Source organism: Pseudorca crassidens, chromosome 10, assembly GCF_039906515.1.
Source record: "Pseudorca crassidens isolate mPseCra1 chromosome 10, mPseCra1.hap1, whole genome shotgun sequence".
In the NCBI taxonomy this organism is placed as follows: Eukaryota; Metazoa; Chordata; class Mammalia; order Artiodactyla; family Delphinidae; genus Pseudorca; species Pseudorca crassidens.
This window is the reverse complement of record NC_090305.1, coordinates 16,277,599-16,301,846: the sequence shown is the minus strand read 5'-3', so window position 1 is coordinate 16,301,846 and position 24,248 is coordinate 16,277,599. Positions and strand designations below refer to the sequence as shown.

The window sequence follows — 24,248 nt, the reverse complement described above, 5'->3', positions numbered from 1 at the left end:
ACTTTCTCCTAGTATATTAAGGTAACTAGAACCTAAAATTACTGCTTGGGTCTGATTTTCAGCATTCTGTTGTTTTTATAAGGTATCTAATCTTTTGGTTTGAAACAGCGACGCCAATGAAACTGAAAACCTGTGAAATGTGTCAGTGCCACCATTCAAGAACATTATGATTGCAATTCTACTAAGGGCCTCTCTCAAAATGATCCCAACTGATGAAATGACCCCAGTTACCATAATAAACTAAACCGCACTATAGCAACCAATGCATTTGCAGTATCAAGTATTTGAGTACAACATCTTCCCGGAGGGGCAGCATGCTATAGTGCAAAGTACAATGGCCCATCCATCAGGAAAGCTCTATTTTATCACTCTTCTTCAGACATGCAGTGTAACCTCTCTGTGCTTCAGTGAAACGGGGACAACAATCACCAGAAGCTATAATTCACTAAGCAAATGTAAGGATGAACTGAAAAGCTACATGTGAAAGTACAAAGAACATCATTTGACATCCACTTCTTAGACAATTTTATTAATATAGGGGCCCACAAAAGAGCATAATGTCTGAATTATATTTATAATCACGCCTGTATTCATCACAAAAAATCAGTATGACAAATAAGAATGAAAATAAAACAAAGAATAAAATCGGTGATGTGCAAACGTTCTATTTTATGTTTTTTGGTAGTAGAATATAATAAATACTAGGCAGCATATAAAATAAAATTTTCTTTGCTTAGGGATGGCAATTTGGTTTCCTGAAGTCCATATTTAAGAATAATTAGCAATACAGTGGCTGAATATGTGATCAGGTGTCAAGAGTGAGCTGACACCCAATCTGAGAAATATCTTGCCCTACCTAAAATACACTGGTCCAAGGGTCCATTTATTTTTCCTTTTATATAAATTATTCTGAACAAGCCAGACTCTTTTAAGCAGCAACTTATATTTTATCAAATTCTATATTTTAGTGAAGAAAAATGTTTTTGCTTCATAACCTGCTATCAAGTCATACTTACAAATCACAAATTGCTTCTTGTAAATGTTCCAGGATTCACTACAAAAAATGTAAACTGTAAACAGCACTTCACTATCACAAATCTTCCACTTAATAGGTACTTGACAAACGTTTGTTAAATAAACAAATAATAGTAATAACAATTAAGATTAAATCCAACACTAACCTTGGCTAAAGTGCTACAGAAAACCTCATTCTCCTGTATTTACTCAAAAGTAAGTTATTTTAAACATCATCATTTTAAATCAAGAACTAGTCATCAAAAAGCAAAATGTTAGTCAATCAGAGCAAAAAAATTTACAGATTTTTGAAATTCATATGGAGAGGTATATTTTCATGCCACTGAAAGATTTATGAATTTATACAAAGCATATACTATTTGAAAATTTAGTTGCAGAAATAATACTGCTGGAAACATTCAAATGCTGGGCTAATACAGTTAGAGAAATTATTTTTAAAACCTTTATTCAATTATTCTCCACTTAACATAGTGCCAAGCTTCTCCTACCCCCCTCCCTTTTTACTAAAACTAATTACACAGTGAATTATATCTCTAAGGCAGTACAACTGTAAATGAAGGTCAGACCATTGCATATAAATTATTTCTAATCTAAAAAATAAAGCACAGATGTAGCCAGAGCGAACAAATATAGATACAAAAACAGAAATGAATTCACTTGTATATAATACATAGCAACCCAATTTTTCAAAGAAAACATCTATTATCTTTTTAAATCCAGTTTTCTTCAACATTTCCTATGCAGAACATTCACTTTGTTTCAAATATTATCTAGTTGGCCATTATTTGCTTATATGATATAGTATGGGTCTACATTCATATTCACAGAAAGAAACAGTCTGAACTGTGCCCAACCCACGTTATCCTCTCCAAATTACCTTCCATCTGTGAACAGTCCATGTTTCTCTCATTACCAATCAAGGATACTGGCTGACTACTCCTTCAAACTCCAGGATCCACAGCCAGATATTGAGAAGGTTCATGGGTTCAAAGGTTCTGAGAACACTTACTACTTCTAGTAGGTAAGATGAAAGACGAAGTTTCCAGTCTACATTTATGAGACTCATAAGGGCATGTATCAAAAAACATTTACTGAACATTAATTGTGATATCAAGATAAGTAAGACCCAAGCAGTCCTTATCACAGAGATCACAGAGGAGGTAGAGAATATAAATATTTTAACAAGTCACTTTAACTACACCTGGTAAGCACTATCACAGATGTGTGAAGAAAAAATTCTGTGTGATTGAAGAAGAAATTATGAATGGTGAGAGATGACAGCTGAAGAGGAGATTTAAGACTAAAATATGAAGGTCGTGAGGACCAGCAGTATCAGTATCAACAGAGAACTTAAAACGCAAATTCTCAGGCCCCACTCAAGACCCTCTAGAAACAAAATTTGCACGCTAACAAAATCTCCAGGTAATCTGTCCGCCCTTTAAAGTGTGAGCAGCACATCTACGGGCCAGTGTTTCTTCTTAAAAACAGCCAGGCATGGGCATGTGAAAGCATGTGAATACACACAGAACAGAAAAATAAAGAAAAATAAAATGGCAACAGCATTTTCTCTTTTCTGTTCCCCTTCCTCCTTCTTGCCCTCTTACTATATTGTTAAGAACAACAACAATAATAATAAGCAACCATTTATTATTCTCAAAGTATCAGATTTAGCATTACATTATCCTGTTTAATATTCATGCTGATTATCTAATGAGTATGCTTTACTCCTATTTCTCAGACGAAAAACTAAGCCTGAGAGAGAATAAACAGTTTTCTTAAGGGCACAGAGCTAACAAACTACGGAAACAGAATTTAACCCTTTCTGTTCTTAACCAAAATGCCACAGTATCTAAGGCTTATCTGAATCACTGCTCTTATCACTCAGTGATATTATGGCTTACTTACTAAATTGCAGACTATAAGCTACATGGCCCTGTGATTTTTAACTCCCTCTGTGCTAACAGTTTCTGGTGATATGCCAGTAATTGTTTAAACCATATCCTATTATTACCACCATATTTAGTTTAATGGAAAACAATCTTGAATATATTTGTTGAATATATATATACAATAATATTATATGGAATAAAAGGTACTGTAAATATAATAATGGCATTATGACATTTTAATACTAAAATATATTTTTAAATATCTAACAAAATATACTTATTGCTGAAAAACACACTACACAGAAAGTTAGCGGCTTAAAACAATAATTTATTATTGCTCCTAATTCTGCATGTGGATTAGGTCCAGCTGGGCAGGTATTTTTGGATCAATGTGATAGTGGGAACATTCAATATGGCTTCTTCATTCACATCTGGAGTCTCAGTTAGAATATCTGTGGGCTGACTATGCATCTCTCTGTCCATATGATACTGCCAGTAGGGTAGCTGGACCTCCCTCAAGGTGGCTTAGGGTTCCAACATTCCATAAGAACAAGCCCAAGTATACAAGTGCTTATCAAACTCTGCTTGCATAATGCTTTCTAATGTTCCACTGGCCGAAGCAAGACACATGATAAGCAGATAGTCAATGTGGAAGGGGTCTATCTACACGAAGCATGAATACTAGGAGGAGTGATTCAATGAGGCCCACGGAGCAGTAGTCTACCAGGATTTTTCAATAGTTTATCCACATGGTATTTAGAGAGAAGAAAACAGGAATTGTTGATTCCCTGGGTTTGTTAAATCTTAGATTCTAAAATGTATTTATAAAATCTGTAAGTAATTATGAAACGTAAAATCAACTAAGCTTAAATATTTCAAATAATGTTTATGACAAAAGTGGGTTTTGTCCATTGCACACGTAGCCTTTTATCCCTGAATCAAGTCCAGCACTCTGCAAGTGGCAAGCAATGTGGCCCATTCTAATTAATTAGCTAGGATTTTCTCCTATTTATTCCCCATGTGCTTGGGTTTATTTTCTCTCTACTTTTCTGGTTTCAGACTCTGGTTTCGATTTCTGACTCAGATCTCTTTGTTTTGATGACTTCCTGGGCTACTTTTTTGAGTTCCACCATATTTCTGAGCTCTAATCATGCCGTATCAAATGCACATGCACACACACACATTCTGTATCAGGCCTGACTCATGAAACACTGCTACTGTCCCCACACACACCACTGAAGTCTGTCACTTCACACCCACTGAGGAAGGTATTTAGAGAAATCAAATCTGTATTTCCTAATGAGATGAACATGTAGAAGACCATTTACGTAGCTTACGTTGTTTATGCTGATATTCTTGACCGTAAATGGTACGTTTCTTCTCCACTTCCATTCAATATTTTGATCAAATGACTTGGTATTTGAGAATCAAGAAGGTTCTCTAGACAAGTTTCTAGAAGTGGTCCTCACAACACCTCTACCTGGGTCATTTTGAGCGAGTCATTTGAAAATGTAAATTCCCGGGTCTATGGCAGACCTACTGAATAGCAAATATGGCCAGATACTTGCATTTTAAATACACATCCCAAAGGTCCAGTGGTTATTCTCAGAGACAGTAAAGTTTAAGAACTGCTTCCATAGATGATTACTACCTCACCATCATTCACCTTCCTTAACTAAAATTCAACAAGTCAAAAAGATCTATGTGGAGTGTATAATCATCTAAGCCTTCATTCCTTCCCTTTTTCATTCAATACATTCTTTCATTAGATCTTTCTCATTCTGCCCCAATTATATTTTCACTGGTTAAATCCTCTTACCCCCAGGTTCTCACCCATACCAGAAATGAACTAAAGGGCATAGTATTTAAAGTCAGCAGTCTAAATCAAACTTTTCTTTCTTATATTACAAATAACAAGAAATGTGTTGGAACTCACAAAGAGAAATAAAAAGCATAACTGAGAGCAACAAATAAAAAGAAATACAGAAATTTATAACCTCTGCTGACCAGCCAAGGTCCCACTAACAAACATTTTTTTCACGCAGAAAATTTTGCTTGCCGCACCTGACATTGTGCAAGTATGTTTACTGCAATTTAATATCCACACAAGCAGGAGAAGAAATTTAATAATTTTTCAGCTGGAATGAATTGACAGCCAGTGTTAGAAAACTGCATACTCTGCAGAATCAATAAAAGCTGCTGGCATCACAAAGTAGTACTTCTGCCCAGAAAACATCTCACAAAGGTCAGGTTTACAAACCACCAGGTAGCAGTATCACTTTCACATCTTTCCAGGGCTATTAAAATTCCATTAAACAACCTTCCAAAACTAACTTGCAGCCTTTAAAGTTCACCAAAATGATCCCAGAGACAGATCAGCCTCAGTTCAAACTCTGAAAGCAAACCCTTGGTTAACTTCTGTCCCCTTGTCCCCAGAAATCGTTTGCAGAATTCTGTTTCATAGAAGAAAAATATCAAAGCAAATATTTATTTATAACTAGAAACGCGGACCTACACGGATATACTCATTTGGTAAAATGACAGATACCCGTTAACTATCAGGAACTACTTTCCAAAAGTAAATTATTTCTCTGTTGCAAATCCTGGAAAGCTGCCACCACCACAGATAATCTGGTATCATAAAATCAAGCCTGTGTTATAAGACACAGTACTCAATTGTGAAGGAAGAGCAGCTGAAACTAAGCAATATCTCTAGCCCACTTTAGAAATATAGATTTTCCAGGCTTTATTTTCATCGTAGGTTCCAAGTCGCATATGGAATTTCATCGAGTATAATCAATTCAGGATTAGCCACTCATTCAACATTTATTGAGCACCTACTAAACCCAAATACACACTGTCACCCATGCCTGGCCCGATGCCCTCCTGGCTCAGTCCCCCAGTGACCTGAAACCCAGATGGAAGGAGAGCGGGAACATTTGTTGCGAGGACCAAGAGCCTGCCTCTGAGTGGACGCTCGGCAAGAGTCTGTTAAGTACTTCAGGTTTCCTCCAAAGGGCACAAACTTCATTATTTGCTTATTTGATCTCAAAAGCAGATGGATGTGCACTCAGTCAAAACAGAATACAAGCACCTTAGGACCTTGACAGAGAGCAAAGAACTCTGCTGCCCTGCTGAAACCAAATGGCTGGCAGAAAGAATTGGGTTTCCAGTGGAAAATGGGCAGGCTATTCGTTCCTCTAAATCAGTGGTCTCCATATTTTAGAAAATCACTCTCCGGGATCGCTTAAAAATTTTTTTAAATGCATCTCCAGGGAGATGTATTTATTTATTTATTTATTTTTTTTGCAGTACGGGGGCCTCTCACTGCTGTGGCCTCTCCCGTTGCCGAGCACAGGCTCCGGACGCGCAGGCCCAGCGGCAGTGACTCACGGGCCTAGCCGCTCCGCGGCATGTGGGATCCTCCCGGACCGGGGCACGAACCTGTGTCCCCTGCATCGGCAGGCGGACGCTCAACCACTGCGCCACCAGGGAAGCCCGAGGGAGATGTATTTATTAATGACACTCAAGCACTACTGTGCTAATAATATATTATATACGATATGAAACATACACCAAAAAACTTTTTAAGGAAGAGAAAATACAGATCAATATAAATTCTAGTATCTTCTTCCTGCACTCTGACATATCATCTCACTAAACGACCTCAGGCATGCAGACCCTAAGCTAGGAGCCTCCACAGCAGGATTCCTTTGTGGTGCCCAAGGACTATGGAAGTGGGGTCAGATCACTGGAGTACCAAATACTTAGCATGTGTTGTCTTAGCCTCCCAAGAAATCCTTCCAGAGTGTTATGCTTTACAGGGCACGGCTGCAAGTTTTAACAAGGAATGCCAAAGCATACAAGTTTAAGAAACTCAGTAAGTGAGTCTGAGTGTTAAAGGGATGCTGTTGAGACCTGATGCATCTCTCAGTACTCCCTAGAAGAGCTCACATGTGAAAATTTTCTTGCAAATCTAATGCCAAGTTGGGTTGTTTTTATTCCTTATAGACTATATAAGCTTTTAAGAAAAGTTCAGAGTCGAAACTGCCTATCTGACTATGGCTTACTTTCCCGTGTTCCAATGCTGCACCAAGTCTTGACTTTCCTCATCTCCTTTCCCAAGGTCTCATTATTTTATATGGTTTTCATACTTACTTGCATTCTTGCAGGTTGTTTTGTGGAACAAAATAGAGTAAAAAAGATAAAACTCACCAGTAACAGTGGGGGATGGATATGAAAACGTATTCCCAGAAGCTCCAAATTTTCCGTACTTTGGATTACATGTACTCTGAACTACGAAAGCTTAGAGAATTATGAACAGATGTGATTTCGTAAAACAGCCTTGGGACTGCATCCTTGTTTCCCACAGCAGAGATAAGCAAACCGCACCACTGGCCTCCCTATCTTATTGGCAGAAGTAATGAAAGGCTGATTATAATGATGTATTGTTATCACCGCTTTTCTAATGCATGTGCCTATCAGGAGAAATATGAACTGTTTCGAATAAACGTTCAATAAATATTTGTTGAATGAATGGCAACATAACAACTATATAGTTCCAATGGTTACTTCAGTTAGAGTCACTGTTTGGTTTCTTTCTTTCATAGACCTCTAGCATCACATAAACCTTAAGATTAAGGATGGCAAGTGGATTTCATCTGGAATACTAAGCAGTGGCTAATAAGAACTCTGTATTAAGAGGGATTCTTTGGGGAAAGCCTGGTTGATCAGTAAAGGATGCCTGGAGTTGGGAAGGCAGAGGCGCAGCACGAGGGCTGCCAATTTGCTGACACCACCCTGACAGATAACGGATGTTTTCCAAATGTAGAGATATTTAAGTTAAAAGGCTCAATGGTTTTTGCCATCTGAAGACTTGCTTCCTGGGTCTGTGTACTTTTAATGCTCATTAGTCCAACTGGCTACTCTGTCCTCCTAAACTAGGAGGAGCTCCTTGGAGACAAGGACCCCATCTTTTCCACCCTTTTAATTCCCATACAGCACAGTAAATAAACACTCATAAAATGCCAGCTAACCCTTTTGTGATACCTGGAGAAAACAAAAATCACCGAGCCTTTTCACTAAATAAGCACCACTGGATTCCGAAACCAGCCACTTACTAGCAGGGTGGTGTCTGCAAATGAACAACACGCTGTTCTGACCTGCCAACCTCCCTAACCTGATTCATTCTTTTTTTTTTTCTTTAATTAAATTTTATTGGAGTATAGTTGCTTTATTGTTGTGTTAGTTTCTACTGTACAACAAAGTGAGTCAGCTATAGGTATACATATATCCCCTCTTTTTTGGATTTCCTTCCCATTTAGGTCACCACAGAGCAATGAGTAGAGTTCCCTGTGCTACATGGCTCGTTCTTTACTAATCAACCAGGGTTCCTCCCCACAATCCCTCTAGAGGTCAAGAGGGTCAGTTCATTTAATAACTTCAACCAAAAAATTATCTAAACTAGTGGTTCTCAATGCAAGTTCTCAACTCTGGCTTATATGTTAGAATCAACTATATTTTAGAAAATGCAGGGCCTCCCAATCCACAGAAATGATGATGCAGTAGTCAGCAATGGGACACAGACATCAGTGTGGTTTTGGTTTTATAAAATTTCCACATGACTAAAATGAACAGCTAGACTGATAATACTAATCTATTCTAGATCAACATGAGTTTCTAAAGACTACATCCATCTCTTATGAATTTATGATGTGTATTAGCATATTAGAGACAATAAGAAGTTCCCAATAACGTCTCATTTACTTTAAGTTAGCTTTCTCCAAAGTTGACCATTAAACCCTTATTCGAACACGGCCACTCCCATTGATTCATGTACTGTCTGTAGCTGCTTTTATGCTAGAAGGACAAAAATGAACAGTTGCACCAGACACCTTGTAGCACACAAAGTCTAAAATATTTACCATCTGTCCCTTTAAGAAAACATCTTCCAGCCCTGGACTGGTGTACTTAAGGATACACTAGAGAAATACTAAACTACACCAGCCAATTCAGGCCAAATCCTAAAGGTTCTGAGGAAAGGCCTCAGAAGCAAGGGCTCATTAAACAGGGCCCCACCTCTACTTCAATCCTGGCAGTTCTGCTTTCACTTTCCAAAATTCATCTGAAGAAAGTTCCTTTATTGCTAAGAAAACTTTGAACACCACTGACTTAGAAACTCAAAGGTGTAAAGAGGCAAGAACCAAGTAAATCATACTCTGGTCTGCCACAGATAGCCTTAACTAACATTCTCTGAAATAAGAGTGATTAATCTCAGCTTATTTAAACTAAATATCTGATAAACAGCTCTTTAAGGCATCAGATCTCCCTATCAAGTTATATGTATTATGTACATTACATTTATTTAGCTCCCCCCATTAAAATGTCTTTAAAAGTTATAGTTTAATATTATATTGGGGGATCTGTAAGAATCAACAGAAGAAAAGACAATGTAGAAACTATATCTTAAAATTCTACACACTGCCAGCTAAAGGCATTTCTATTATCTTTGTCAATGTCTCTTAGAAAAGAATATAAGAAAATAATTCTTCTTAGCGTTTACAGTCTAGAAACATGTAGATTTCTCATTATAAACTATATCCTTGGGACTTCACTGGTGGTGCAGTGGTTAAGAATCTGCCTGCCAATGTAGGTAGGGGACACGGGTTCGATCCCCCGTCCAGGAAGATCCCACTTGCTGTGGAGCAACTAAGCCCGTGCGCCACAACTACTGAGCCTGCGCTCTAGAGCCCGCGAGTCACAACTAGAGAATCGGCGCACCACAGCTACTGAAGCCCACGTGCCCTAGAAGCCCGCCCGCCACAACAAGAGGAGCCACCACAATGAGAAGCCCATGTGCAACAAAGAACCAACAGAGCCAAAAATAAATTAATTAATTTTAAAAAATATATCCTTGCTTTTATACATTCATACAAGTTATATACATCACCCTATCTCCTTATTCTTTGGAACAGCCAAGATTCACCAACTTGAATATACCAACTTCATACCAATACACCAATCAGCCAAGATTCAAGTTGGTATAATTATCTTCCCTCTTGAAACATAACACAACATATAACACAACATTTCATACACCCTTTATTTTCATGGTCTATTTACACACAATCATTTAATGTAAGCTGCCTAAAATCCCTTTTTGGAAGTTGACAATGTATAACAGATATGTACAGTAACATTATTAATCCTATAGAAGAAACAGATTTCTCAATTTGAACACAGCACAAATGAAAAGATAAAGGAATAAAAGACATTTAAATAACTGCCAATATAAATTAATAGGATGCAATTATTGGTCTCTTTTTAAGCTTAGATGAAAATCAATATACAGTACTCATTGCTAAAGGTGATAAGTCAAATGCAACAGCTCAACAATCTGAAGTTCATACACCAGAAAATCAAATATTGCTCATATCCTTTCCTATCTAAAAGGGCAGGAAGCAATGTTTTCCAGCTGCACTGCATAATTAATCTCATACACAATAGACAGTATCTTTGCAAGTCTTGAAATAAAACAGAATTCATTTCATAAAATTCCAACATTAATCTTGAAATCACTAAGCATCAAGAAATTTTCTCCTTGCCCTGAATATTTCATCTTAATTTATTTACCTTTCCATAACTGGTTTATGCCACTTATCTTGTGGGGGACGTTCAGATTTATGAGGGAGAAAAAAAGTAGCAACACAGAAATGAGATCTAGAAAAGCACATGAGAGCTATAAAAACAGCTCATCCATCATCTCTACATTTTGATTCCAGAGACAGCAGTGAAAGGTGTTGTTTCCACACCACTCACCCAGCACACTTAAAAAGGTTTGCTCCATCACTTATACAACTGAAACTGATTGATTAGTTGCTAGAGAAAAATCAATACAAATATCCTAGAAAATACTAGCTTGTAAATTCATTCTGGCCCCAACAAAGTATAGGTCATTGCTTGACATGTTTTTCTAGATGTCTAAAATGCAACCATGTCAAACCCCAGCCCCCAAAGACTAGGAAATTTTAAAACCTAAAGTTTGGCATAAGTGAGGAAGTGAGGGGAGAGGTTTCCCAATGGTCTGTTAGAACAATGTGATGATACCCAGAAATTAACCTGGTAAATATTATAGTCATATGCAGAACTGCCCACAAAAATGATACACACACTGAGAAGGTAAAAATAGTCCATGAAAATGTCAAGGGGCTAGGATAAGTCCAAAAAAGAAAAATGCTAGGAAACCAGTGAAATATAAACTATATTTTTTGCACAAAAGGTAAACTAAAGTTTCCATTCAAAAATATAAACAATTTTATTTACTGATATCCATTCAAAAGTTAATGAGCTCCCTTTCTCATTCCTGGCAGCTGAATGTACAGTCAGTATATTTTTAGTATGTTAGGAAACCATTTTATATTCAGAATGATTTCATGGTTATTTCAGAATCTCTTCTGAATGCTCCCTTGCCTATGGGTTAGCCCTAGTCTCTTCACTCATTACACTTCTAAGAAATAAATGTTTATGAATATAAAATGTTTCATAAATATGCTACTCAGAAAGAAATTGTGATCTTATTGTAATAGTCTGTCACGTGACTGGCAACCAGGATTGTAATCCCTATTCTACAATTGGTGTAGAGTTTTTTTTTTTAAATCACTTTGTATTTGTGACACACAGTCATTTAAAACTTAAAGGAAAAGCAAGAAAGGAAACGCAATTTTCAGTTGGGAAATTTAACTTGCACTGACAGGACGGCTTTAAACATAGCACTAAAATTTACTGACAGCATATTTAGACTTTTCATCTTAGAGTAAATTTTCAAAGAATCATAATGTTTATTACTGATTATAGGACAATTTAATAATGGTATAATGTAGAATTTAAGGGGCTCTGACCCCCCCAAACGTTCCTACTATCTGAATTACTAAAGAATGAATTACAGAGAAGTCACAAGAATACGAAAAACAGGTTATTTCTTCTATTACATTTAACTTCATAATTATTCTTCGCAATTTTATTTATTTATTTTAAAAAATTTTTGGCTGTGCTGCACGGCATGAGGGACCTTAGTTCCCTGACCAGGAATCAAACCTGCGCCTTCTGCAGTGGAAGCAGAGTCTTAACCACTAGACCACCAAGGAAGTCCCTTCTTCGCAATTTTAAAACTCAAACACAGGAATCCTGTAAGACCCTTATGATCCCAATGTCTTCTGCAGAAAAAAAAGACAATGCTGCTAACTCAATGTCTTTAAAATGTGAGCTTATAGACTGCTATTTCCTATTGTGAGATTATAAGACCACCCTTAGCATGAATTTGCAATTCTCAAATTAAGAAAATAAAAGGTAATTGTCATACTAGTTTCTATCTGTAGAGACATTTTTCATAAGACATATTGTAGAAGCAAAAGAAAATTTGTCTTTTGATTCTAATCATTAAATGTTCCAATATTAGATGTTCCAATATTCTCACTCAAAATTAGACTTCTCTTGTTGGATTTATTTTAAATTCCTTCAGTTTAAGTAACATGACTTCTTCATAATAAGGACACAACCAATTACTTAATGTAAGTTATCTCAAATTCAAACAACAAGCAACACTTAATGTCACAGTAATGAGAAAACCATGGCTTGTATATAGGTCAAGTACCTTGGTCAGATCATGTGGCTAGTAAGCAGCAGAGCACTGTTTTGAATTCAAACTCTCCTATGGCAAAGAGCATCTTAGGACTTAAAATTGCCTAAACACACTGGCTTACCTAGAAAGTTATGACCTCGATATTTTAGTAACAGTTCCACATAGCAATAAAATGAGCCTGCCAGTCCGAAAACTAGCCTTCCATTTCAACCCTAATATTCAGATAACAAGACAACAGAAAAATTTTACACCTACTACTGGGCATACACCCAGAGAAAACCATAATTCAAAAAGACACATGCACCCCAGTGTTCATTACAGTGCTATTTACAATAGCCAGGTCATGGAAGTAACCTAAATGCCCACTGACAGACGAATGGATAAAGAAGATGTGGTAGTACATATATACAATGGAATATTACTCAGCCATAAAAAGCAATGAAACTGGGTCATTTGTAAAGACTTGGATGGACCTAGAGACTGTCATACAGAGTGAAAAAAGTCAGAAAGAGAAAAACAAATATCGTATATTAACGCAGATATGTGGAATCTAGAAAAATGGTACAGATGAACCGGTTTGCAGGGCAGAAATAGAGACAGATGTAGAGAACAAACATACGGACACCAAGGGGGGAAAGTGGCAGGCGGGGTGGTGGTGGCGGTGGGATGAATTGGGAGACTGAGATTGACATATACACACTAATATGTATAAAATAGATAACTAATAAGAACCTGCTGTATAAAAAATAAATAAAATAAAATTCAAAAAAAAAGAAAAAGAAAAACTTTACATTGCAAACATTCCTTGGTTGGGAATAACCAAGCACATCCGTATCTACTGATGATGATGAAAGTAGTATTAAATAAACCTCTTCTAATACTTTCTCTATAAATAGCCACTAAATCACTGCTGACCTCTGATATATTCTTTGAATCGCTCACCTTAACCAGCAAAGTCACTTGTATTTGTAATTTGAATACCTTCCAATTTGCAGAGTTAGGTGGATAGATCATATAGTTTTAACATCTCCATTATCCAACAGATATATGGAAAAACAAACACTAAGTAAGAATGCCAGCAAAGGGATCATTTTTCAAATAAAGTAGGTTTCTGTGCAAATTCATGCCCTTTCTGAAAAATCCTTAAAGTAGCCATGTTGCAGAAAAGACAACCACCCAGACTTTTCCTAAGATTAGACAATTACCTGGCTCTGAAAGCAAACAACTGCAAGAGTCAGTGAGTTTCCATTTATTTCTTTCAATACAAGCTGAATGTGAACAGAGGAGGGGACTGTGCTAAGAATATAAAGGTAGAAAAAAAATTGTTGAGACGTGTTAGATTATTCAAGGGTGTTTTTCTCTCTGCTATAAAGAGCATTTCAAATTCATGTTGATAAAAGCTTTAGACTGAATAAGTTTGTTTGGAACTCATACATTCTGAGATGCAGGACGTGAAGTACTGAAAGTAGCTCTCCAAGTTACTTGCTAAAAGGAAAAGTACATTACCAATAACTACTAACCCACAGGATTATGAGACAATAGATTATCTCATGTTGGTTATAAAAACACAGCAGTGTTATATACACGTATTATAAGCCAAGACAAAAGGGGCAATTTATGGTTAGGTATCAACACAACTGTGACTCAACACAACTGAGACTCGTGTTACAGATACGTCTTACTATATGCTGAGAGATACCTAGGCAATCACATTTTCCAGCAAGTGATGATTCAAAAGTAGCTGGCCACCCACACAAAAATTGTTCTCATTAGGACTCTCTACCAGTACCAATATTTACTGCCCCACAGCAGTCCTGTGGATGACGAGGGTTCTCTCTTCTGGCTCATAGTAAAACCTACCTTCTCTTTCCAAAACTCCTGGTAACCCTTATTAGCTCTATATTCTGAATGGACCAAGAATTACCAAAGAAAGAGGGAGAAATCTTGAGTATTTCACTCAGTCCACAAAAGTCTTATTAACACACAACAGAAGGTCATGGCTTTCATTTTTATTTTTTTGTCTCTTCCATGGAATATAAAGATAGGTGATGAATTTCAAAATACGTCACTTACCTTAGAGTCATAAGAAAACAGAAGAGTGGTGAAAGGGGAGTTATGTCAATATTATAACCTGAATCTGGTAACATCTTCTATGAGATAAGCTGAAATATTTGTAAACTCTTCAGAAAGCTAAAGAAGCATGTATCTAAAGTGAACTGTTACTTAGAAGACTATTATAATTTATTGAAAAGACTATAATCACACAGAATTCTAGAAACTCTTACCTTGAAAAGACTGTTTGGCTCTATCTACTAACTCATCAACTGGATAACTGGCCAAATTTCCTCTGGCGTGTTTAGTTTTGCAGTAGGTACAAGCATTGAGACACCTGTTCAAACGACAGCAATAAATAAAGTTAAATTTTTAAAGACAGTGCACACTTAACACGGGAAAAAATATCCAAAACATACACCAAAGTGCTGTTTTAGTATCATTTGCCAGGTTATGTAAGAGATATAAAAAATGAATATCTACCATGCTTCATATTTATTTTATTTCCACCAGGCACAAAAATCTGCAATTTGCAATTCTGTTAAGTTTCAACTATTCAAGAAAGATTGTACAAATCCCATATTATCTTCAAATGCACACATTAATGTGGAAACAAAAATGATAAATGCTTACAATGGTTAATCAAAACAAATTAAAGATTCACATTTTTTAAAACCAATGACATTTATTTGGCTATCATAAAACTAAAATTTTAGTATCACTTATATATACCGTATTATTCATAAATGAAAAAGCTTTTCATTTAACTTTTAACTAATGATTTAAGAATAAACAGGCAGGGACTTCCCTGGTGGCACATTGGTTAAGAATCCACCTGCCAATGCAGGGGACATGGGTTTGATCCCTGGTCCGGAAAAATCCCACATGCCACGGAGAAACTAAGTCCATGTGCCAGAACTACTGAGCCTGCGCTCTGGAGCCCGCGAGCCACAACTACTGAGCACGCACGCCATAACTACTGAAGACCGCACACCCTAGAGCCCGCACACTGCAACTACTGAGCCCACGTTCTGCAACTACTGAAGCCCATGCACCTAGAGCCTGTGCTCTGCAATGAAGAGTAGCCCCTGCTCGCTGCAACTAGAGAAAGCCTGCGCACAGCAACAAAGACCCAATGCAGCCAAATAAATAAATAAAATGTTTAAAAAGAATAAAGAGGCAGTACAGAATTCTCGTAAGAAAGTACACCCTAAGAAATCTTCAGATAATATTTTTAACTCCTTGAAATCAGAAAAAAATATTAAAACATGTCCAGTGAATGCTCTTTGGGATTATATTAGTCAAAGTAAAGAAGAATAATGACAACATTAATTTAAAAAAATCAAAAAATAGGATTAATTCCCAAAATACTTCAGACATGATACAGAATTGTTTTTTAAAAACTAAAATGTTGGACTTCCCTGGTGGCGCAGTGGTTAAGAATCCGCCTGCCAATGCAGGGGACACAGGTTTGAGCCCTGGTCTGGGAATATCCCACATGCTGCAGAGCAACTAAGCCCATGCACCAGAACTACTGAGCCTGAGCTCTAGAGCCCACGAGCCAAAACTACTGAGCCCGTGTGCCACAACTACTGAAGCCCACATGCCTAGAGCCTGTGCTCCACAACAAGAGAAGCCACCGCAATGAGAAGCCCGCGTACCACAACAAAGAGTAGCTCCTGCTCGCTGCAACTAGAGAAAGCCCACGTGCAGCAATGAAGACCCAATGCAGCCAGAAATAAACAAATTAATTTAAAAAAAAACCTAAAATGTTTGTTCTACTCTTATAATTTAAAAATATAGTTTAAATAAATTTTCTTATTATAAAATTAAAGAAAAACAATTACATATAATAAGATATTCTTATGCCAGAAAGATAAGGCTCAACAACATTGAACAAAACAAAGAATAACATTTCTTCAATGACTCAACTGCTATAATAAATAGCAAGGTTTTAAAAGACCATCATTATACAAATCCTTTAAAATTTCAAACAGAGGAAAACAACTTTTAATAATTATAACTGGCCAATGTGTAATTCTGTTAATATATGACTTTAAAATACATATAAATCATTGAACTCAGGAGGCAACAATGTAATGCTTAATTTCTAATTATTTTTGCATGGAGCTCTTAAGTGAAACAACACACACATTTTGATTTTTAACTGACCACATGTTCTTAAACAGCTAACATTCCTTTCTTCCTAAGCCATTTACACACACACACACACACACACACACACACACACACAAATTGTGGCCTCTCTCTTATGAATAGAGGTTCCAGTCTCCCAATTGTTATATGTCTTCGCTTTTCAATTTCCATCTGTTCCATAACAAGGGCAAAAAGAAAACTGGTTTTTTTTTTTTGGCTTCTCCTTGGGAGAGTAACTCACTTTTGTTTAGCCCTGATTGAGCACCAGGCATTTTGCTAGATGTTTCACATACATTATCTCATTTAACTCTTCTAGAGTTGATGTTACTATCTCCATCTTACAGATGAAGAATCTGCTAACAAAAAGTCAGATAATACAGCTCATTCCACAGAAAAACAAAGGCGCATAAGATACTGTATACTATGAACAACTACACACCAACTAACTGAACAAGCTAGAGTAAATAAATAAGCTAGAAATGCAACCCACCAAGACTAAATCATGATCCCATTTACAACAGCAAAAACAATAAAATACCCAGGAATTAATGTAACCAAGAAGGTGAAAGAGCTGTACAATGAGAAGTTTAAGACATTGATGAAAGAAAAAAAAAAAATCACCAAAGCTGGAGGCATCACAGTTCCTGATTTCAAACTATATTACAGAGCTATAGTAATCAAAACAGTAGGTGCTGGTGTAAAAACAGGCAAATAGACCAACATAAAAGAATTGAGAGCCCAGGAATAAACTCACGCATATACAGTCAACTAACATTTGATAAAGGAGCCAAGAATACTCAATGGAGAAAAGATAGTCTATTCAACAAATAGTGCTGGGAAAATTGGATATTCACATGCAAAAGAATGAAACTATCACTAACTTATACAATTGACAAGAATTAATTCAAAATGGATTAAAGACAAATGTAAGTCCAGAAACCATAAAACTCCTAGAAGAAAACACAGGGAAATAGCTCCTTGACATTGTTCTTGGCAATTATTTTTTTGGATATGACACCTAAAGCACAAGTAACAGAAGCAAAAACAAGCAAGTTGGACTGCATCGAACTAAAAAGCTTCTGCACAGCAAAGGAAACAATCAACAAAATGAAAAGGCAACCAACAGAATGGGAGAAAATATTTTCAAACCATATATCTGATTCATAATAAATTCATAATAATATATGATTACTACTCTACAATAAGGGATTCATAATATCTGGTAAGGGGTTAATATACAAAATATATTTTTAAAAACTCATGCACCTCAATAATAAATAATAATAATCCAATTTTAAGACATCCAAATAATATGGATGGACATTTCTCCAAAGAAAATATTCAAATGGCCAACAGGTACAAGAAAAGATACTCAACATCACTAATCATCAAGAAAATGCAAATCAATACCACAGTATCACCTCACACTTGATAGAAAGGCTATTATCAAAAAGATAAGAGTTAACAACACCTGGCAAGGATGTAGACAAATAGGAACCCTTGTGCACTATTGGTGGGAATGTAAATTGGTACTGCCACCATGAAAAACAGTATAGAGGTTCCTCAAAAAATTAAAAATAGAACTACTATATGATCCAGCAATTCCATTTCTGGGTTTATCTCCAAAGGAGATGAAATCACTACCTCAAAGAGGTTTCTGCAAACTCATTTTCATTGCAGCATTATCTACAATAGCCAAACATGGAAACAACCCAACTGTTCTTCAACAAATGAACGGATGAAGAAAATGTGATACGTTTAAACAATGGGATGTTATTCAGCTATTAAAAATAAGGAAAACCTGCCATTAGCAACAACATGGATGGATCTTGAGGGCATTATGCTAACTGAAATAAGTGAGTCAGAGAAAGAAAAATACTGTATGATCTCACTTATATGTGGAATCTAAAATAAACATACAAAATCTGAAAAAACCCAACTTCATAGAAACTAAGAAAATATTGTTGATCACCAGAGGGTGAGATTTGTGGGAGGTGGGGGAAAAGGGTGAAGGTGGTCTAAAGTTATAAACTTCTAGTTATAAAATAAATAAATTCTGGGGGTGTAATGTACAGCATGGTGACTGTAGTTATCAATTCTGTATCATATATCTCAACAGCGTTAAGAAAACAGAACTTAAAAGTTCTCATTACAAGAAAAAATCTGTAATTATGTAAAACGAGGGATGTTAACTAAAACTGTTGTAAACATTTCACAATATATACATATATCAAATAATTGTGTTGTGCATCTTAAACTTACACAATGTTATATGGCAATTATATCAGTAAAATCGTGGGGGGAAAATCAGATAAGTAGCTTGTCTGAGACATGTAACAGCTAAAATTCAAATATAAGCCTGCCAAATTTCAAATTCCCTCCTGTTTCCATACCAAGCTGCCTCCCCAGAATAAATATGTATCAAATATCCTAGCTATAGACAAATGCAGATAAGAAATAATAGTAAGACAGGCAATCATCTGACATGAGATATAAAGTAATACAACACATATATTCAAAGATATGGCTGGTATTCATCATCCTGTGTATGGAACTGTTTGTTTAAAACCTGTTTCTCTCCTTTATTCTTTGGAAATCTAAGGCTAGGCTTCTTGTCCATCCACTGGCCCAAACTAGTTATTTCACCGTTGTTGTTTATAAGTTCTGTTTTTCATCCAACTGCTGCTCTGTGGCAAAATATGTCACCTTGTTTGTCTTGCCATGGTTCTTAAATTCTACTGCTCAGGTCCTCCAAGCTGATTCCTCTCTCTGTCCTTCTCCTCGGTGGCTTCATGATGGGCTCAATGCAAAAGACCCCTTATTCATTCACCTGGGATCCCCCCTCATGACTGCCATTCACTCAAGTTGAATCGGCACCGTTCTGAGGAATCTGCTCTCTCTACCCTCGATACTACTTATTTCCAATGGAGAGCTCCATAAATTAAGTGGACAATCTCGATAAAAGCTAATACTATTTCTAACTTGGGCTATTTCTTAAAAATAACTTTCTTAAGGGACACTAGCCTAGAGAAGGGGAAGGAAAACAGAAGGGAAACATGTATTTTAAATATTTATAACATAAATCAATTAACACACATAAAACACTTAGAATACTGCCGGCACCTAGTAAGTGATCAGTAACTTTAATGCAACTGTTCTAAACAATTCTGTAAGGAATTAATTATGCACTATCATGTTCCAGGGGTACCTAACTTTATGGAACAGACGTGTTGCTGATAGGTTGACTTAAATCAACTATGGAAATGAAATCATGTTTTCCTACTGGCTCACTTAATAAAGGTGGAAATGTATTCCCCCCTCCATGGAAAATCACTCATGAAAATGTACTAAAACATTTAAATAAAACAAGCTGATATTTGGAAACATTTATAATAATCAAAATAAGCCAGTAAGTATAAATAGTACATTAAGAATTCAAAATATTCTTCACTAAATTGCTCCCTTGGGGTTAATTAGAGTTGTTGATGTGATATACTTTTGAAGTTCTAAACTCTTTATTGTATAAGATGGGTTCATCCTTATCTGCAATTACCAAAGTAATACTTCATATTATTTCAATAAAGTGAAAATTTCTATAGAGAGCATTTCTATAAGCATGTTATAACAGCACTAATCAAGCATTAAATCTGCTATGTCTTCAATTTAAAAAGGAGAGATATTTGTTATAATACACAGGAAAAATATCCAATACAAAATCAGAAAAGAAAGAAAGAGCTTTTTGATGCTATTTGGCTTAAAAACAATCTTCTCAAACACCAGGAATTATGATGACCAATCATTTCGACATGACAAGCCTCCAACAAAATAAAAGGATTCATCATAGAAACCTTTAGTAGTTTCAGTTATCTGTAAACAATTAAATAATTGTCTAAGAGTAAGAACACTGAGCCAGTTTCTTTAACCGTCACAAAACAAAAGATCTTTGAAGGTTGACTGTTGAAAGCCAAAACCAAAAAGAGATGGCTGTTGAACTGCAAGGAAGAGGCAAAATCCTGAACAGACATAGCCTGTTGTGATAGAAGCATAAAGGTAGCACACTCTACCTACTCATCTTTGTACAGGTTGTTATATGGCCACAGGCCAAGAAATAACTAAAAACCTCAGAAGCAGAGACAGACTGGGCATTTAATATAGCAGTATAACTCAAGTCTTAAAAAGCATCTGCGGTAGAATATTTTTAAATTACAGAAACTAAATATGTGAAATAACAATAAATTTTCACAATTAAAATTAAAAATAAAAATATTTCAAAGGGTTCAAATGCACAACAACATGCCAGTTTGATAGCAAAACCACATAAAGCAAAGAAAAATTAAAAGTTTTAATACATTAGGCTTTTTCTTCTAAAGAGCATCTTTAGATATCAGAAGTTTGGGAATAATTTAAAAATCAGAGTTATACTTTTAAAGTTTCACCCACACTAATATCACTTTTTTTAAGGCGAAAAAAAGCTTATGTGACTCAGGATTCTGCTTCTCTCTGCTTAGGGTCAAAGATAATTTGAAATATGCAGAAACTATTGTTTTAACAATAACATTAACACTTCAAACTAACATTCTGTGCCACTCACATAATTTAATCCTTATTTATTTTTAATCAGTTGACAGAGCATTATCTTTCTGAAAGCTTCAAACTTTACAAAATAAGCCCTTCATAGAGCAAAACCTTGGAAAAATCATATTGTGGCCTTCCATATGGAAGCCTCCTGAAGCAAAGAAAAAACAAACACTCAAGAAATAGAAGGTTCACACACAGTAGGCTGTGCCAGACGTGACTGTTAAATATCGCCTATTGTGAGCCCTCATCATGGTTTTTAAAGTATTTTAAAGTATTTCCAGGAAAATTACACACTTTCTGATCTTTTAAATAAATACAAGAGATACTCTTAGCAAAATGTGATTGGATCTTCAAATTATAATTCCTATTTGCCAAGATCAAAATCCTGAACAAGCAAAGGAAAAATAACACCTGAAAAACTAGCAGAATATATCCTAAGTTCTTTAAGCTTCCTGTGGCCAGGACTCCTCCAATGTAACAAATCTCTCCACCTGAGTTACTGCCTCGATCTCCAATCTCAATCTCCTACTCGAAAAATTCATTCTAATAATTACCACCTCTGTCTTTAACTGTAATTGTGCCCTTTGTGGAGTTCCTTTTCATCTGGGGGGGAGGGGAGGGGGGGGGTCAGAGGTAGGTCTGGGAACCCAGCTGCTAACCCTTCTATCTGTACAAAATTCAAAAACAATTGCAGCTATATTTTTTCCTTATCCTACCCCCATTAGCTGCTGTGCTATATCCTTTGTTTCAAAAACTTGTGCCATCATATTTAAACTCTGTACCCTTATTTCTCATTCCCTTTACCTGAAAGAGATATCCTTATCATCATCACCCATCAATCTCTATAAAAATCATCACAAGGGCTTCCCTGGTGGCGCAGTGGTTGAGAGTCCGCCTGCCGATGCAGGGGACACGGGTTTGTGCCTCGGTCCGGGAAGATCCCACATGCCGCGGAGCGGCTGGGCCCGTGAGCCATCCGCTGAGCCTGCGCATCCAGAGCCTGTGCTCCGCGACGGGAGAGGCCACAACAGTAAGAGGCCCGCAAACCGCAAAAAAAAAAAAAAAAAAAATCATCACAAGCTTTAAAATCATTTGGGGTGTGGGAGGTGCTAATAAGAGTAAAAGATGGTTGCTGAAAGCTCGCCAGACACTCAGCCATACACTTATATTGTTTCATTTATCCTCACAACAATCTTGATATAAGTATCATTATCCTTAATTTTCATACAGGAAAGTGAGGCCGAAAGGGATTTAAAAACTAGCAAAGTTGCATAGATGGCCAAGTGAAAGATGCAATCAATCTTATCTGAAATTCTTTGATCACTGATTGTACTCTACTTCTCTTAAGACACAATAACTTACTCTAGGTAAGAATACGTGATTGTTGGGAAGGATTATGGGAAGATGGCACAGTGGGAAGCTCCAGGAATCTGTCTCCCCACCTAGACAACAACTGCACTGGCAGAATCTGTCTGGTGTAACTATTTTGGAACTCTGGAGTCAGCTGAAGGCTAGCAACTTCCAAGGGAAGATTTGAATGGCAAATTGCCCAACAACAACGAAATAAACATAGGACATTTTCCAGAACAGACCATATAACCACAAATTAAGACTCCAAATACTTTATTTTTTTTAAGATTTTTTTTTGATGTGGACCATTTTTTTAAAGTCTTTATTCAGTATGTTACAATATTGCTTCTGTGTTATGTTTTTTGGTTTTTTGGCCGAAAGGCATGTGGGATCTTAGCTCCCTGACCAGGGGTCGAACCCACACCCCCTGTATTGGAAGGCAAAGTCTTAACCACTGGACTACCAGGGAAGTCCCCCAAATATTTTAAAAGATAGATATCATACAAAGTTTCTTCTCTGACCACAAGAGAATGAAGTCAGAAATAAGTAACAAAAAGAAGAGGGAAAATTCACAAAATTGTGGAAATTAAGCAACACACTTTTAAATAACCTACGAATCAGAAAAGAAATCACAAAAGAAATTAGAAAATACTTAGAGATGAACAAAAACAAACACCACACACCAAAACTTACGGGAGGCAGATAAAGGAGTTCCATGGGGAAGTTTCAAAGCTAGCTATAAACACTTAAAAAAGAAAGATCTCATATCAATACCCAACATTACAATGTAAGTATACAGAAAAAGAAGAATAAACTAAAATCAAAGCTGGCAGAATGAAGGAAATAAAGATTTTAGAAAAGGTAAACAAAATAGAGAATAGAAAAACAAAAGAGAAAATCAACAAAACTGAAAGTTGATTCTTCAGAAAAGATCAATAAAATTGACAAACCTTTAGCTAGACGGACTAAGAACAAAAAGAGGAGACTCTAGGGCTTCCCTGGTGGCGCAGTGGTTGAGAGTCCGCCTGCTGATGCAGGGGACATGGGTTCGTGCCCTGGTCCGGGAAGATCCCACATGCCACGGAGCAGCTGGGCCCGTGAGCCATGGCCGCTGAGCCTGCGCGTCCGGAGCCTGTGCTCCTCAACGGGAGAGGCCACAACAGTGAGAGGCCCGCGTACCGCACAAAACAAAAAAACAGACAAAAAAAAAAAAAAAAAGAGGAGACTCTAGTATAATCAGAAATGAAAGTGGGATATTACTACTCATTCTAAAGAAATAAAAAGGATTATAAGGGAGTGACATGAACAATTGTACACCAACAAATTGTATTACCTAGTTGATAAGAACAAATTCCTGGAAACAAAAAAACTACCCAGACTAAACCATGAAGAAATAGAAAATCTAAATATATCTGTAACTAGTACAGAGCTTGAATCAGTGATCAAAAATCTCCCAACAAATAAAAGCTCTGAACCTGATTACTTCACTGGTGAATTCTATCAAACATTTAGAGAAGAACTAATACCAATTCCTCTCAAACTTTTCCAAA

At 36.5% G+C, this 24,248-nt stretch overlaps 1 protein-coding gene across 5 annotated transcripts in view; it reads right to left on the bottom strand.

Moving 5' to 3' along the window:
* CDKAL1 (CDK5 regulatory subunit associated protein 1 like 1) overlaps window positions 1–24,248 on the bottom strand; it is a 650,929-nt gene that overhangs the window by 353,497 nt on the left and 273,184 nt on the right. For all 5 annotated transcript variants that reach the window (XM_067752107.1, XM_067752108.1, XM_067752105.1 and 2 more), the window contains one exon: window positions 14,847–14,950. In XM_067752107.1, the coding sequence (XP_067608208.1) occupies window positions 14,847–14,950 (104 nt within the window). The remainder of the gene's footprint in view (window positions 1–14,846; window positions 14,951–24,248) is intronic.